At 41.2% G+C, this 16,080-nt stretch overlaps 2 protein-coding genes across 2 annotated transcripts; both read right to left on the bottom strand.

Moving 5' to 3' along the window:
- Window positions 1-7,463: 7,463 nt before the first annotated feature.
- Window positions 7,464-8,507, bottom strand: LOC147970632 (uncharacterized). The gene is made up of 2 exons (XM_087523534.1): window positions 8,437-8,507; window positions 7,464-7,767 (listed from the first exon to the last, which is right to left on the bottom strand). Exons 1-2 carry the CDS (start codon window positions 8,505-8,507, stop codon window positions 7,464-7,466), a joined length of 375 nt encoding a protein of 124 aa, XP_087379660.1.
- A 2,546-nt stretch (window positions 8,508-11,053) lies between these two features.
- On the bottom strand, window positions 11,054-12,493 carry LOC147970631 (uncharacterized). The gene is made up of 2 exons (XM_087523533.1): window positions 12,204-12,493; window positions 11,054-11,483 (listed from the first exon to the last, which is right to left on the bottom strand). Exons 1-2 carry the CDS (start codon window positions 12,491-12,493, stop codon window positions 11,054-11,056), a joined length of 720 nt encoding a protein of 239 aa, XP_087379659.1.
- Window positions 12,494-16,080: the final 3,587 nt, after the last annotated feature.

Genomic DNA, 16,080 nt, shown 5'->3' with positions numbered 1-16,080 from the left:
GGAAGGCAATCACAGGCTGTGCCATAGGGCCTGTACTAATGTACCTTGACTGCCTTATCCGTGGCAAAACTGCGGAGCCTGACATGCGAGTCCCCCGCATATGTTACATGGATCCTGCCAAGCTTTCTGATCTGGTTGATGCAGATTTGATAAAAAAAGGCAATGCAGATCCAAAGACTTGGGTGTTTGGGAAGCTTCCGGTGAGTTTTGTTTGTTTTGTCTCTTGCAGACCTTTTTTTATTTTTAGGTATAGCTATTTTTTGCTGTAGTGGACATGTGTACTGTAGAGTTGTCTGTTTATATTTTGTATGGTTTAGGTATGGATTTTTAGTACTGTTGTTTCGTGTTTGGTTGAACTGAATAACTTTGTTCAACTGGCCTGTTGGTAAATACTAACAAATTGGCAATGATAGTTAAAGTTTTATTAGTGGTGTTGATTTTAAATCTGTTAATATCATGATTTATTTTTCCCTGTGTGTTGCGTTGATTGATTAACTATTTTTCCCTTTTGTTTGTAGTGGAAAACTCAAGAGGAGGTTGTTTTTTTCCGAGTGTATAAACGGCCAGTCCTGGAGATGCCGTCGTCTCAGGTTCCGAAGTTTTCATCTCTGCCCGATGAGTTGAGGGATGGCTGTGGTGTTGAGGGTGCTGGTTATGCCCCCCTGGCCCTAGTAATGCTAGTGCTTCACAGAGGCAGGGTTTTGGTATTGATGTTGTTGTTTCAGCGTTGGAGCGCGCTGAGCATATCTTAAGTAATGTGTGTTCTGAGCTGCAAAAGGTCCCAACGACAGTTGAGCGTTTGAGCTGTATCAATGGTATCCTTCCTGAAGGTCATCAATTTAACGCTGAGGAATCTGTTGACTACATTGAGATGGAGAGAATTTTAATCGGTGATATGCGCGACGATGCCGCTAATCTAGTTCAGAGCTCGGTTCGCCTGTTGAACAACATGAAGCGTTTCAGAACTATGCAAAACTCTCGCTACAAGCCATATGAAGAAAGTGCAAATGTTGTTATCAAGCAGTTTGAGCAGGATGAGGCTGCTGCCACCGACAGCAGGGCTGGTGATGGTGCTGAGGCTAATGTTTTTGACCACGAAACGAATGATGTTGGCTTTGAGCGTCCTGATGTTGATGTGAGTCAGTCCTTGGTGTTTTGCAATTTTTATGTTGTTGTCCTGATGTTAGTGTTGTAGTTTAACTTCCTCATGTTCATCTATTTATTAATAATTTTCTTTCATGCAGATTGATCACGATGAGGCTGCTGGCACCGACAGCAGGGCTGATGATGGTACTGAGGCTAATGTTTCTGATCAGCGTACGAACGATGTTGGCTCGCAGAACCCTGTTGTTGATGTGAGTCAGTCCTCATTGTTTGTATGTTTTTACTATGTTGTTCTGCTGTCAGTATTGTAGTTGAACTTCCTGATCTACATCTGTTTATTAATTTTTCTTTTCATGCAGGAGACCAGTCATAATGTTGAGGCTGTTGTTGACGGTGGAGTTAATGATCTATCCACTGATAAGTGCAAGGTTATTTTTATTTTCATTGTGTTTATTATTATTTTCTTAAAATTTCATGTGCACCGATGTGTCTTGCTTGTTCATTTTTCTATCCCACACCATTTATTGTTGCTCATAATAGCATTGTTTTTTTGTCTCATTACATTTGAATCAGGGTCCTATTGTTGGCGATGAGCCTTGTTTGCCTGTTGGTGATGTCGCTTTGAATGTTAGCAGCAGCAAGTTTGATGATGTTGCTGTGAATGCTTCCAAGGTTTATTTTTCTGTGCACCTATTGGTAGCTTATTTTTTATTGTTAGTTTTGTTCATATTATTTACTTTTTTCTGAATTTTTATTTTCATCAGATTACTATTGTTGAGCGTGAGGTTGTCCTTAGTGGTGGAGATGATGCTCATGATGTTCCATTGAGTAGTGGGTGCAATGTTGGTACCAAAGTTGCTGATGAGGATGCTGGTGCTGCCAGCATACTTGATGCCAAATCGCCTGGTGTTGGTATTGCTGGGAATGAAAATGTTTCTGGTTGTGAAGATTTCCCGCCGGAGAATTTCCCGCCTGGAGGTCTTGATTACGGTGATGCATTGCAATATGCTTCTAGCGTGGAGGAGGTGCCATCCGAGGATGATGATTTACTTCTGTCAATTTCTTCTGACCCCTTGACGCAGGAGGCGCTCTTGTCGTCCCAGGATTTTCTTTGTACAGACCCTGAAAGCGCATCAATATTGGTGTCCTCTCAAGATGTCCCATCGTCAAACCCTGAAACTGGAGGCATAATGGTCTCATCACAGGAACTACCATCGTCGTCAAACCCTGATAGTCCAGGTAAGGACTTGTAAATGGGGTGTACTTCTCAATTTTGGCATTTTGGACATGTTCTCTTGTAGTTGTTGAACTTATTATTTTTCATCATTTTCTGCAAGCAGAAAGTGGTAATGTTGTTAAGGTTGATACGTTTTTCTTCGCTGTTACGAGGTTGCGCACGAACCGTACGAAATGGTTAGTTTGGGATTTTGCCCGTACCATTTTTTGTCTCTTTTTCTTTCTCTAGTTTGTTTATTGTTGTTGTTGCAGTAGTTTTAATTCATGTAATCTTTTGTGTTTTTCTAGTCACAAGCCGATGTTTCAAAATAAAGAATGTGATGCCAGTGTTGGTTCTATTGCTAAAGCATTTGTCCCCACTGGCATGCTCAACTCAGACAGTGCTGATGTTGTTTTATATTCTCTACGTCAGAAGTACCGAGACACTGACAAGTTGATAGTTCCCAGATGGGTGACGGTCAGTATTTTGCTTTTTTTGTAAATAGGATGATAACTTGTTTTGCCAATTTTCTAACTATTGTTGTTCTTTTTGTACAACAGACCAAGATCCGTGATGGAAATATTGATTCCAATGTGCTAAATTGGTTCACAAGATCAGGTGCTGATGGTTTTGACCAAGTAGGTGAACTTGGACTTTTTGTACTCATTAACTAGAACTGACATGTTTTCTTTTGCAGTTTTGGGAGGTGTGGGGAATGAACTTGATCTATGCTTCTTTTATTAAAGTTGTACTTATTGTTGCAAGGGAATTGAACTGATATGATTGTTCCTCAATTTTGGGCGGTGGATATAATTTCTTTATGATTATTTGTTTTTTGTTTGTACTTATGAATTTCAATTTCCCTCTTTTTTGTTTGTAAATTCATTTTTCCTCTGCGATTTTTTTTCAGCTTCTTTTCCCTACATTTGATCCGCCGTCATTTGTGGCTATCATGAAGCCTAGTGAAGTATCTGGGCATTGGGTGCTTGGTTGTTCTGAATTTGAAGTTCCGTCGTTTCGAGTGTCATGATTCACTCCGTGATGAAACCTAGGGTGATGCAGTTAGATTCTTAAGGAATATGACAGATAATATAAAGAAGCTTTGGAGGGAGTCCAGTGTAGACAGGGCCAAACCGTTCTCACCGGCGCATATTGATGGTTTCTCTTGCGAGTTTGTGCGGGTGCCTCAGCAGGAAAACACGTCAGTATCCGTTTTTAATGATTTTTGCTGGTTGTTTTTGTTGCTGGAGGATGCTGTTCCTGTATTTTTTGGATTTTGTGTTGTACCATTTTTTTGATTTTTCCTTTGTTTACAGGCATGATTGTGGATTCTTTATGCTACAAAACTGCAAGACCTATTATTGCCGGGAGGATGGTGTAATTGAAATGGCCGATTACAGCCATGAAGACATTTTGGACATTAGGAAGACTTTGCTGTATACCTGTGCAACTAGTGATGTGTTTGATGTTGACTTCCGGGGTTTGTTTGGCATCGAACCCTGTACGTGTGCATGGACTTTTGTAATTTTTTTGCAGCTTGTACTTCTCTATTAGTACTTTCATGAAATATGTATTTGAACTTACGCTTTGTGTGGCCTTCTTTTTTTTCAGGTGAGTGGCTGGATCTTGGTGAGCCTGACTACAGGTTCTTTGGTAGCCAGTTCTTGGAGCTCGAGCGCGTAGCTATTGATCTTAGCCAGGGGCGTTCTCCCGAAAAGACAAGATCTGGTGTTATGAAGGGGCGGTTGGGAGCTCTGAGAGGTTTTACGGCTGCTGTGCAGATAGCCCTACTACACCCAAGAATCCCATTGTGGAATTGATAGATAGTGATGATGATGTGTTTGACAAGATTGCTGGCGTTGGAAGAGTCACGAGGAGCGCTGCTGCCAAAGGTTTATCTCCCCTTGCTGGAATAGTGGCTCGTAGAGCTGGTGGTGCTAGGAAAGATCCCACCTTGGATTCTGGCAATGTTGTAAGCACGAAGCGTGCACCCAGAGCTCCTATAAAGTTTTGCTCCCCTGTGCAGCAGCTTCACCCTTATAAATTCCCTCACCTGGACAAGGCTCGCAGGTTGTATAATCTGTTGCTTAGTAATGAATGGCGTGAGAAGTATGGCGAGTGAGTATCTCTCATTATTTTTTCCTCTTCCTTTTTTTCTGTTGTTTGTAACTGCTAGATAAATATGGCCTGAACTGTTCCTTTTTATACAACTCGAACTGCTATGAATGCCTTATCTTGCTTCTCCTTCTTTTTGTTCTTGTGTGTGCTGCAGGAATACATTCTCAATGATACCTCAGCCTGATGGAAACGTAACTAACTTCACTGGGAATCGCATCTGGGAAGTTTTTTCACCTGGGCAAATGATGGAGGGTGATGTAATTGACTTCCTCATTAATGATTGGAAGCAAGATCCCGATAGAAATGTTGATTTCGCATCTGGGAAAAGGATATTGCTGAGTCCATATTTCATCACTGTAATCAATCAGATTGGTTTCTTTATGTTGAACAAGACTGTCTATTGTTTTTACGATTTTTAATAATACTTTGCTTGTTGATTCTTTTTCCGCTGTCTATTTTCTATTTTGGCTTTTTTGCAGGTTGTGCTTGACTGTTCGCTTTACGAGGATGAAAATAAAGTGTTTAATGTGGAGAGTGCAGTGAGAGATTTCAAGAGCTATGTTAAAGCTAATGAAGACTTGCTCAGTGCCGACCTTGTGAGATCTACTAGCTGATTTTTGGTTTTTATTTGTTTGTTGTGATGCTGGTTTTTACTTTGAATATTTAACATCTCTTTTTTGGTCATTTGTTTTTAGATCATGATGCCTCTATTCAAGCCTATGGTTTTATCAAAGGATAGGAAAGTGAGCCACTATTCCTTATATGTCATGAATCGGTACCGAAGTAGCGTTGACATCCTTGACTCTTTACCTTATCCGAAGAACCACCATCCTTCGAAGAACACCTATCACAAAGACTGCGAGAAGATTGTGAGTGACATTTATTATCTGTACTGGATTAATATTTCTGCATCTTTGTTTCTGCTGTTTCTGAGACCTAAAACTGTGTGGGTTGTTTTGTTTTTTTACAGATTTCTAGATTGGTCAAAGTAATGAAGGCTGTGTATGGTGATGCTCAGTACAATGCGAGCAAGCAGCCCAATTGGGAGCTGTTTGCAAAGAAACCAACGTTTGTCAAGGTTCCACTTCAAGGGCTGAATGAATGTGGCCATTATACTCTGAAGTATGCGGGATGCTATGATGGTGAAAAGATCGTTGAGAACATTCGGGATAATGACGTGGGTTTCTTGTTGAGCTTTTCACTTTCTGTTTTTGGCTTATTGTGCATCCTTTTTTTATGTGTCATGATTTTTGATAATTTGTTTTACTGTTTTGCAGCCACGCATTGTTGATTGGAACGCTGAGGATCTGTATAGAGTTGTGTTCAACCGTAATAACCATCTCATGGTGATGGAGCTTCCCAAGGAGGTTCAGGCTTTGGCTCCTGATGCATAGGATAAATGGTCATCATTTGTATAGTGAATTGGATAGTTGTGTGATATATCTCTTGAAAACATTGTAGGCTCTATTTTGTAGTGTTTGATGTCTTGTCGAGTACTATGTAATAACTAGTATATTTTGTGTTGTGTTTTAAGTGTGGCACAATGTTTCATCGGGAATTCGTTTTGGTTAAGTTTTTTTTGTACTGAAGACTTATATAGTAGTTGAACTGAAAACAATTTTTTTTCCAAGTGTATTTTTGAGTTGTTGCTCAGAAAGTGAGATTTATTTTATTTTTATGTGATTCCATCCTAACTTGGACCTTTATAGTTTCTGTACTCTCGTTTTCTTGTACTTATGATATAGTTCTGTTAGTACTGATTTGAAGTCTCATTCAGCGTAAGGCTTTCAAAATTTTAGTGCCAAATTTCTTTTTGAACTTCTTGAACTTTAGTAGTTGAACTTCATAGTAAGAGTTAAAGTACTGGTTTAAATTAGCTACGTTTAAGAGATATTCCTATTAAGTTCAAAACTATTTCTTTCTCAATGCATTAATTGGTATCATCATAGCACTTACCGAATAAACTTAGTTGTACTGAGATTCCAATTGTGCTAATACTTTTGATTAATTATTTATTGTTTGTGTTGTTTGATGCTAGTATGTCTTCTGTTGTGTTTCTTGTGATTTTTCTCTTTTGTCAAACTTATATTTTTTTGATTTAGTTTTTGGCCTTCTTTTTTTCTAGGTTGTGGTTCTTCTCCAGGCAATGTTTGGTATAATCCCAGCACTTGCTGTATAGACTAAGTTGTACTGACATTTCAGTTGTATTGCCACTGTTAATTCTTAGGATGTCACTGTTTTAAGGAATGTGAACTGAAGCTTCCCATTCCTTTTTATATATTTGTACAATGAACGTACCGTGTGTTCAACTGTACTAGAACTTTTCAGTCCTAGGATGCTAGTGACTAGGAAATACGTACTGGTGTTTCTTTGCTTTTCCTGATGCAGTACTTAGTGAATTTCTAACTACTTTTTACCACGATGCTTTTTAGTACTGAATGTTGTCCTCGGCTGAAACTTAGTCTTTTTAGTGTTCGTCTGAAACTAAAAACTGATGTTTTTAGCGTGATAGTACTACCGTTCATGTCTAAGCTGTACTGAGCGTCGAAGGCTACTATTTGCTTTTGTCCTTAGTTAGTCTGCCACTTTTTTTTGTTTTTGCGAAAATATTCATGTGTTATTTTTTTTCTCCATGACTAGTGCTGCGTGGCAGCCATCAAGTTTCAACTTCAACCTACTTCAACTTCAAATGATGGATGAACAAAATAGGAAGCTAGCAAACTTGTTGGACGACATAAGCAAACGATGTACTTGATAGACATAGGCAAACTTGTTCAAACCCTGACACACATAGCATAAGGTAGCTAGTTCAACATAACGAAAGCAAACTACAAATCTGAAACAACAATACTAAGGACACACACAGCATAAGGTAGCTGGTTCAACATAACAAATGCAGACTTTCATGCATCTTCATCCATGAAGTTGCAGTGGTAGTAGGGGTCAGCCTCCTGCTCTTTTGAAATATCCCAACCTGTCACGATGTTGTCGATTGTCTTCCATGACTTGTACGTTGCGTACGCATCTATTCCTGCGTACGTGATGAGGTTGTCTGGTAGCGGGCTGTTCCCCACAGTTTGTGGTCTGCCCTGTTCATCTTCTTCTTCATGCCTTCGTAGAATGGGTGGATGACGCTGCCTGCAACATCGACCAAGGAGTCGTAGTATTTTCTGGTCTTTGGATCTTTCCACTTGCGCTGCATGTCGATGAAGTTGTTGGGGTTGATTTCCAAACCAGACTCCTGCAGCATCCGCTTGTCACCTCCAATGCTGAAACCAACAAATGTGTACAATTTCTCCTCCCGCAGGAAGTCTTTGAGGCGCTTGGGCCTGCAAGGGGGGAGACACACATTTATAGATTAGTCTTCTTTTTTGAGGATTTAATTCTTCTGCTTTTTTGTTTTACAAGTGATAATCCATGAGGTAGATGCTTATATATTATGAGTCATGCATGAGTGTAGTTCAGAAACTAGTACACAAAGTCCTGAAATTAAATTCAACTACACCGTGTTATTTTTTCTTTTTTGCTATATTCTTTGCTTTACAAAATGCTTCACCAAATTAGAGAATCATTTTACCAGAGTCAATGATAGATGCGCTGCTTGATTCAAGTTTAGTTTTCTTTTTGTTGAATAAAAGACCTATACCAGTGCTTGATACATCTTTGTGCATTAATTCTATATCAAGTTCAAAAATTAGTTTGAGAAACATGTGCATCAAGATATGGACCTATACCACTTCACCAAAGATCTTTTAATATAACAATTCTATAAACTATACTAGTGCATCAAGATCAGAATGCTATAAACTTTTTTTCAGATGCTAATCTGGTGAAACAATCCACTTCACAGTTTCAGAAATGCATTTAACTTGATAAACATGTAATCGTGTATCCACTTCAAAGACTATAGTAGTTCATCTAGTTGGGAAACAATTTTTAATTAAGTTTTTAGTGACTAGTACTGGTACAACAGATGAATGAACAGTAGTATGGGTTACCATTTTGTGGCTGCTGCGATGTGGTACACCAAGCAGAGTTCCTCGACGCACAACTGCAGGACTGCCGCCATCTATGGAGGTTTTTCCTCGTCGGTGTACTCCACATCAACTCCGATGAAGCTCGGATACAAGCCGCCGCCCTTCATCCTGAGCCTGCTCATCATCTCGTCGGCCTTGTCTGGTTTGCTGGTGCAGACGATCTCCAGCGTCTCCTTGCCGTGGAGCTCAACCCCTTTGAGCGTTCTGGTGTACTCGCGCTTCTCGCCGGGGACGTTAATGTCGACGAGGTTGCTCCTCTTGTCCGACGTCTCGGCATGATGACGCTTGGCGGACGGTTCCTCCGCCATGGCCTTCCTCCGGCGACTGTGGGCTTTGGAGAGAGCCGCTGGAGGTTTGTATGCAGTGGAAATGGAAGCGGCAATGGTGCTATGTGGGAATGAGGGAGAGATGGAAGACAATGGGTTTTTTTTGCAGTGCGCCGACGGTGGTGTGTGGGAGGCGGTTCGTCGGGGGCGTGTGTGTAGTGGTCGTGGGGGTCGCCGTTTGCACTTCGTCGTGGCAACCGCCCAGTGGGTGGCGCGGGTGGTGGCCTGGAAGAACTAACCGTCCAAGACAAATGTTTTTTACTGGTGCACTGATTAGTCTTGTCAAGCTGTACTTACGATCTGCTAAATCCCACTTGCACGTCTCTGTGGTTGTGATGATGGCATTTTGCACTGTTTAGGTGACGTATGGATCTGTGATGTTTTTCCGTGTGGATGTTTAAGTATTGTTTTTCTATTGAAGCCTTTATACACTAGTGTATGTCAAAACATTTTTTCAGTGCCCTGGGAGTTGTTGCTCAAAACTTGTACTTATTTTATTTTCATCTGTACAAACCTAAGTTAGGCCTTTATAGTTTTTGTATTCTCATTTTTACTGCACTTATGTTTTAGTACTGTGTGAACTGAATTGTAATTTCAAACAGCGCATGGGTTTGAAATTTGATGTCACAGTGGTGCGAGTGGCCTGGCGGATCCTGCTGTTTTAGTACTGATGTTGTATGTATGTTTGAACTGATTTTTTTTATAACTTAGGTTGGGGGTGGGGGTTTGAGATTATTTTACGAGCAGATCGTTCGTTGTGGTGTGGACAGACTATATATAAATAATAAATTTAGCAAAATAGACAAATAAATTCTATTTGAACTTTTTGAATTTTAGTAGTTGAACTTGTCAGTTTTTATATAAATAAGAAATTTAGCATAATTGACAAACATTATATGTTTGAACTTTTAGATTTTTAGTAGTTGAACTTGTCAGTTTTTATATAAATAAGACTTTTAGCATAATTGACAAACATTATATGTTTTGAACTTTTTTAGTTTTAGTAGTTGAACTTGTCAGTTTTTATATAAATAAGAATTTTAGCATAATTGACAAACATTATATGTTTTGAACTTTTTTAGTTTTAGTAGTTGAACTTGAAAGTAATATTTAATTCTGTTTTTTAAATTATGTACATTTAACAGAAAGGCTATTAAGTTTTGTTCTTTTTAGAGGTTCATTGTTTTTGTATCATATTTTTTTCCTTTTTTCTTGTAGAGGTTAATTGACAAACATTTTTCTTGTGGTTTATATTTCTTTGTCCCGCCCTTTGGTTTGTATAGCTGGGCTTATTTGGTGGGGTGTTTTGTTGACGATGTAGAGGCTATTGGGCCGTTTTCCGGCCCAAATAGCTCGTCCGCGCGCCTGTGCAGTGCGTCGTGCGCGTGCGCTCTGGGTTTAGTCCCACCTCGCTAGTCGAGGGGGCTCCGAACCTGTTTATAAGCGCAGCCGACGCTCACCAGTCGAACTCCTCTGAACACTTACCTGAGTGCTTATACACGGCGCTCGCTCTCTCTCTTAACCTGTGGGCCCTGGTCGACGGGTCCTGCGTTGTGCGAATTACTAGGGATTCGCCCACGGGCTCGAGTTCAAGTATCTAGCATTGTCAGGGCCTGCTCCTGACCTTGGGCGGTCAATTTTTTTTGTTTGAATCTAGTACTTGACTCCTCCAGTAACTTGGACTCATACTTTTTGTTCTAGTTCTTGTCAGTTTTGTGTGAGTGTAATCTTTTTCATTTGTGTTTTTTGCCTTCTTTTTTGTGTTTGTTTTTGTGATTATTTCTCAAGTGTCTTCTAGTGTCATTTTCAGAACTATGGTACTTGCGTGTAGACTGAGTTGTACTGATAGTGCATTCATAGTAGCGCTTACGGACTGATGCTTCTTTGTACTTTTTATTGTAGTAAGTATGTAATGTCCGATCAAGTGTACTGAGTTGTACTGACATGGAACAACGTTGTGTGATTAGTTGCATCGTAACTAGTACTTTAGAGCAACGACAACGTTCCATTCAGAAGCTACTTTTTTCAATTTTGAAATGATGGATTAACAACATACGAAGCTACCAAACCAAACTTATATAATGAGATAAGCAAAACATTGTACTTGATGACATAACTAAACTTGTTCAAACATGACAAGCACGACATAATCATACTGGTTCAACCCAACAAGAGCAAACTACTAATTTGAAACAACAAGATAAAAGCCAAGCACAAGCGGAAGTAAAACGAAGGCAGGCTCTGATGTATCTTCATCCCGTAAAGGGGCAATAGGGGTGGTCGTAGAAGTTGTTAGCCTCCCGCTCTTTCGCAAATTCTGAACCATCTGTGATGTAGTCGATCATGAACCATGACTTATACGCGGCGTACGCATCTACTCCTGCGTACTCGATGAGGTTGTCTGGCAGCTCGCTTGTCCCCCATAGTTTGTAGTCTTCCTGCGTGTTGATCTTGTTCTTCATGCCTTTGTAGAATGGGTGGATGACGCTGGCTGCAACATCAGTCAAGGAGTCGTACTCTTTTCCGGTGTATGGAACTCTCCACTTGCGCTGAATGTCGATGAACTTGTTGGGGTTGATCTCCATACCGGACAACTTCAGCTTCTCTTTGTCGCTTTCAATGCTGAAACCGGCAAATGTGAACAACTTGTCATGCTGCAGCATGTCGGTCAGGCGCTTGGGCCTGCAAGGGCAGAGACATTTTGAATATTAGCATTACTTTGATGTTTGAATTATCCATTTTTGTTTTTGTTTTACAAGTGATGAATCCATGAAGTAGTTGTTTATGTAGCATAAACAATGGATGAATGTACTTCAAAAACTAGTAAAGAAAGTTCTGAAATTAAATTAAGTACATCATGTTATTCTTCTTCTTGGATTATACATAGTTTCAGTCAATGTTGTATGTTCCGCATTGGTACTAGTTTAGTCTACTTTTGTTGAAATAGGATAACACAGAACCAGTGCTTCACCAAGTCCTTAGTTTATTTTCTTACGAAAATAACATTACATCAAATTCAGAAAATACTTCACTACATCAAGTTCAGAAATATCTTTTTTAATACATCGAGTACATAGACTACTCTATTGTATCAACTCCAGAAACTACACTAGTCGATTAACTTCAGAATTTAATATTCCGTAAGATTTTCCAAATAGTAATCCAGTGTATCAGGTTCAAAAATACATTTATAGTATATCTACTTGAGAAAATGCAGTAGTGCATCCACTTTTCACAAACCACACTAGTACATCTAGTTGGGAAACAAGTGTGATTAAATTTTCAGGATACAGTACTAATAAAACAGATAAACCATATGCAGGGCAAATGAGTAGGATTGCTCACCATTTTGTGGCCGCTGCGATGTGGTACACCAAGCAGAGTTCATCGACGCACAACTACAGGACTGCCGCCATCTGGGGAGGTTCATCTTCGTTGGTGTAGTGCACACCAACGCCGATGATCCTACGAATCCTGCCGCCAAGCTTCCTCCAGAGCCTGGAGATCACCTCGCCGGCCTTGTCTAGTTCGCTGGTGCAGACGATCTCCAGCGTCTCCTTGCCGTGGATCTCAACCCCTTTGAGCGTTCTGGTGTAGTCGCGCTTCTCGCCGGGGATGTTAATGTCGACGAGGTTGCTCCTCTTGTCCGATGTCTCGGCATGATGACGCTTGGCGGACGGTTCCTCCGCCATGGCCTTCCTCCGGCGACTGTGGGCTTTGGAGAGAGACGCTGGAGGTTTGTGTGCAGTGGAAATGGAAGCGGCAATGGTGGTTTGTGGGAACGAGGGAGAGATGGAAGACAATGGGGTATTTTTTCAGTGCGCCGACGGTGGTGTGTGGGAGGCGGTTCGTCGGGGGCGTGTGTGTAGTGGTCGTGGGGGTCGCCGTTTGCACTTCGTCGTGGCAACCGCCCAGTGGGTGGCGTGGGTGGTGGCGTGGAAGAACTAACTGTCCAAGTTAAATGGTTTTTACTGTTGAACTGACTAGTCTTGTCAAGATGTACTTATGACCTGCAAAACCCCACTTGCACGTCTCTGCGGTGGTGATGATGGCATTTTATTGTGGCACCGATTCGTATAGTCAAGTTGTACTTATCAGCTGCTTATCCCACTTGCACGTGTCAGCTTCGGTGTTGGTGGAGGTCTGAACTCCTCTACTGTCGTACTCGGACTGGTGATTGAAGTGTAATTGAACGTACCAAATACCAGCGATACTATGTGTGGTGCTAATGTTTTTTAAAACAATTTTTGTATTTTTTAAAGGATTGTTTATATCAAGATAACATGTGAGTATTTTTTACAGATAAATTAGATTTTCACCAGTACAGGATGTATTATATTCGCATTTTGCTTGAGGTAATTATTTTTATGTACTGATGGTCTTTCTGAATTGGGACTGGTAGGAGCAGGCATAGCTTTGTTTTTTCAAAACGATTTTTTTTCAGTCGTTCACTGGTGTGTTTGTTATTACTATGCCTTTTGTACTACCGACTGAGAGTTATCAGTACTGATGTAATACAAGAGTTTAAATTTTTCCTTGACATTTTTTTGCTGAGTTACTGGTTGACAGTAGCATTTTGCGTCAGATATATCAAGATAAGTTTTTTCAATTTTATTTTTGACTGCATTCAAAAGGATTATCAAATGGTTTAAATAATAATGTCACTGCTTCAGCGGGCACAAATCAGAAATTATATCAGTACTGATGTGTACTCTGCCTTGTACTGATGACTGAGAGTTATCAGTACTGATATGCTACAAGAGTTTAAAATTTTCCTTGACATATTTTTTCCTGAGTTACTGGTTCACAGTAGCCTTTTTCGTCGGATATATCCAGATAAGTTTTTTCAAACGTATTTTGTGACTGCATTCAAAATGATTATCAAATGGTTTACATAATAATGTCACTGCTCCAGCGGGCACAAATCAGAAACTAAAAAATAACTTTAGTTCTGATCGAGAAATTGACAATAAAGCTAAATAAGTTTTGGTAAACGACAGTGTTTTGTGAAATGCTTCCTCATTGTGTGCTGATTCAACTGAGACTACAAGGTTATTTTTTAGTTGACGCAGCAGGATAACCACTATGTATTGTTCAGTCTTGAGCTTCTCCTAACTGTCCCCGAATGTTGTGCCTTGCCGGCGCTCTTTCCAGGTTGAGCCTTGGCAGCTTCATCGTCAGTTTCAGTTTCCTCGCCCCCGACACTGTCATCTTCATCGTCTTCGTCTGATTGGCCGTCATTCTCATCAAACTCTTCTTCTTCATCGTCTTCATTTGATTTCTTGGAACTCTGTACCTTTCCCTGTTTATGTTCAGCTCCACTGACCTCCTTGCCCACTTTGCACGTGCGGGCATTATGTCCGTCAGTTCCGCCACACTTGCGGCAAGTGTAGCTGTTACGTGTGTTGTCTCCATTGGTAGAAAGCTGGGTGGCTCCAATCTGCTTGTTCTTGTTGACAGTGGCATCTGTGCGGAGTGGGCATGTGCGGTAGTTATGGTTGCTCACGACGTCGCAGAATCCGCATGCCCTTACCCCAAGGGGTTTGCCGTCCGGGCCAAATTCCACGCGCTTGATGGGGCGTGGTGGCTTTTTGGCTGCTGCTTGCGTCTTGCTCTTCCTCCCCTTTGTGTTTGAGAATATTGGGGGTTTAATCACCCTTTCCTGCTGCTGCTGGTAGGATGTGCTATTGTCATGTCGTTCGCCTACAGCACCATCAAGCTCATGATCTCGCATGTGAGTTTGTCGGTGCTCTTGAGTGTGCACACGGGCAAGCTCCGGTTGCTGCTGCTCCTCTTCCTTGTTCTCAAACGGGTCAATAGCTCCCATATGGTTCATCTCGGACAACATTGTAGCAATATCCTGCTCAATGGCTTCATTGTCCGCGACACCTCCATTTTCAGCAGAATGCATGGCGTCGAGTTCTTGTTCAAGTTTGTCCATGACGACCCGCGTCCTTGCCATTTGCTCTTGGCTTCTCAAGCTTTTTCTGTGCACCCTCATGTTCAGCGTCAGCAGTGAGCTTTCAATGCAGTATTGGGATGCCTTGTTTGACGCTACTGTCCTCAAGTCATTTCTGTCAAATGTTGGCTGGATGTTCGGGCATTTGGTGTATCTCCTGAGTATGTATTTCTCTAGAACGCTTTCAGCCTTAATTGTCTGCATCATGCACAGGACATGCACGCAGAAAAGACATGTATTTGTTTTTGGAAGAGGTGCATGTTTTTTGTCATTTCATTCGAACAAAAACTTTGCAAAAAAGTAGTACATTATGTAACATCTTTTTTGTAGTCCTCACCTGTGTGGTCCCATAGCCTGCACTCGCACTCATATGTTTCTCCCACGGGGTCTGCAACCACCTGGAACGCGTGCTGAGCCCACACAGACAGTTTTTGCGGGTGGTTGTAGCGCACTAGGTACTTTGTGGGCTCTTCCGTCTCTGTCGCCGTGAAGAGAGTGCTCAGTTTTAGCCTATCTCTGATCTCGCTGTACACAGCTCGCGTGTACAGCTTTGCCATCTGGGTGTCAAACCCATAGAAGGTCAGCGTGTTTTGTTCCTTCTGCAGATGCAAGAATGATGACCAAATTGTTAGTTTTCTCGCAGGAAAAACTTCTAATAAAGTTTTTACTTTAGTAAGCATGTAATTTTTTGTCTTACGACAAGTGATAGAGCTATACCCGGTTACCCATTGTCTCCTGGTTCTCTGTCTGCCTCCTGGTTTTGACGCAGGAGTTTACCTGGCTGACAAACCGGTGTAGGTTATGTCTCTCATTTACGTAGTTCTTCTTGAGCACATAGTTCATGCTCTCACTTCGTTGTGTGGATGTCATTTTGGCGCAGAAAATTTCTTTGAAGTAGGCTGATATCCATTTCTCACGCTCGTTCCACATGCCCATCATTATGGCATCATCGTGGAGGTTGTACTTATCCATGAGTCTTTTCCAGGAATCCTCAAACTCAGTTGGCATGAGGGGCCAGTTGAGAATTGATGTGAATTCATCCTTAAGGTCCTCGTGCAAGAAATACAGGTACGCGAGGTGTTCCCTGTACTTCTTCATAATGTGCCAGCGGCATAGCTTATGTACTGTGTTCTTGAAAACATCTGCGATCGCCAAAGCCATTGCCTGGCACTGGTCTGGTAATGAGAAAATAGACTCGGAGTGGTCAGCGGATGGTTGTGCATATATACCAATACAACTGACACAACATTTTTACTGTGTTATTTTCCTTTTCTTTTTTGGTAGGGTGGTGGTGGTTGGGGGTGGTTTTAGCGGGTGTAC

Source organism: Triticum urartu, chromosome 5A (assembly GCF_056163025.1).
Source record: "Triticum urartu cultivar PI428250 chromosome 5A, HENAU_Tu73, whole genome shotgun sequence".
Lineage (NCBI taxonomy): Eukaryota > Viridiplantae > Streptophyta > Magnoliopsida > Poales > Poaceae > Triticum > Triticum urartu.
Note: the sequence above shows the minus strand (reverse complement) of the source record. Positions and strands in the feature narration are given on the sequence as shown.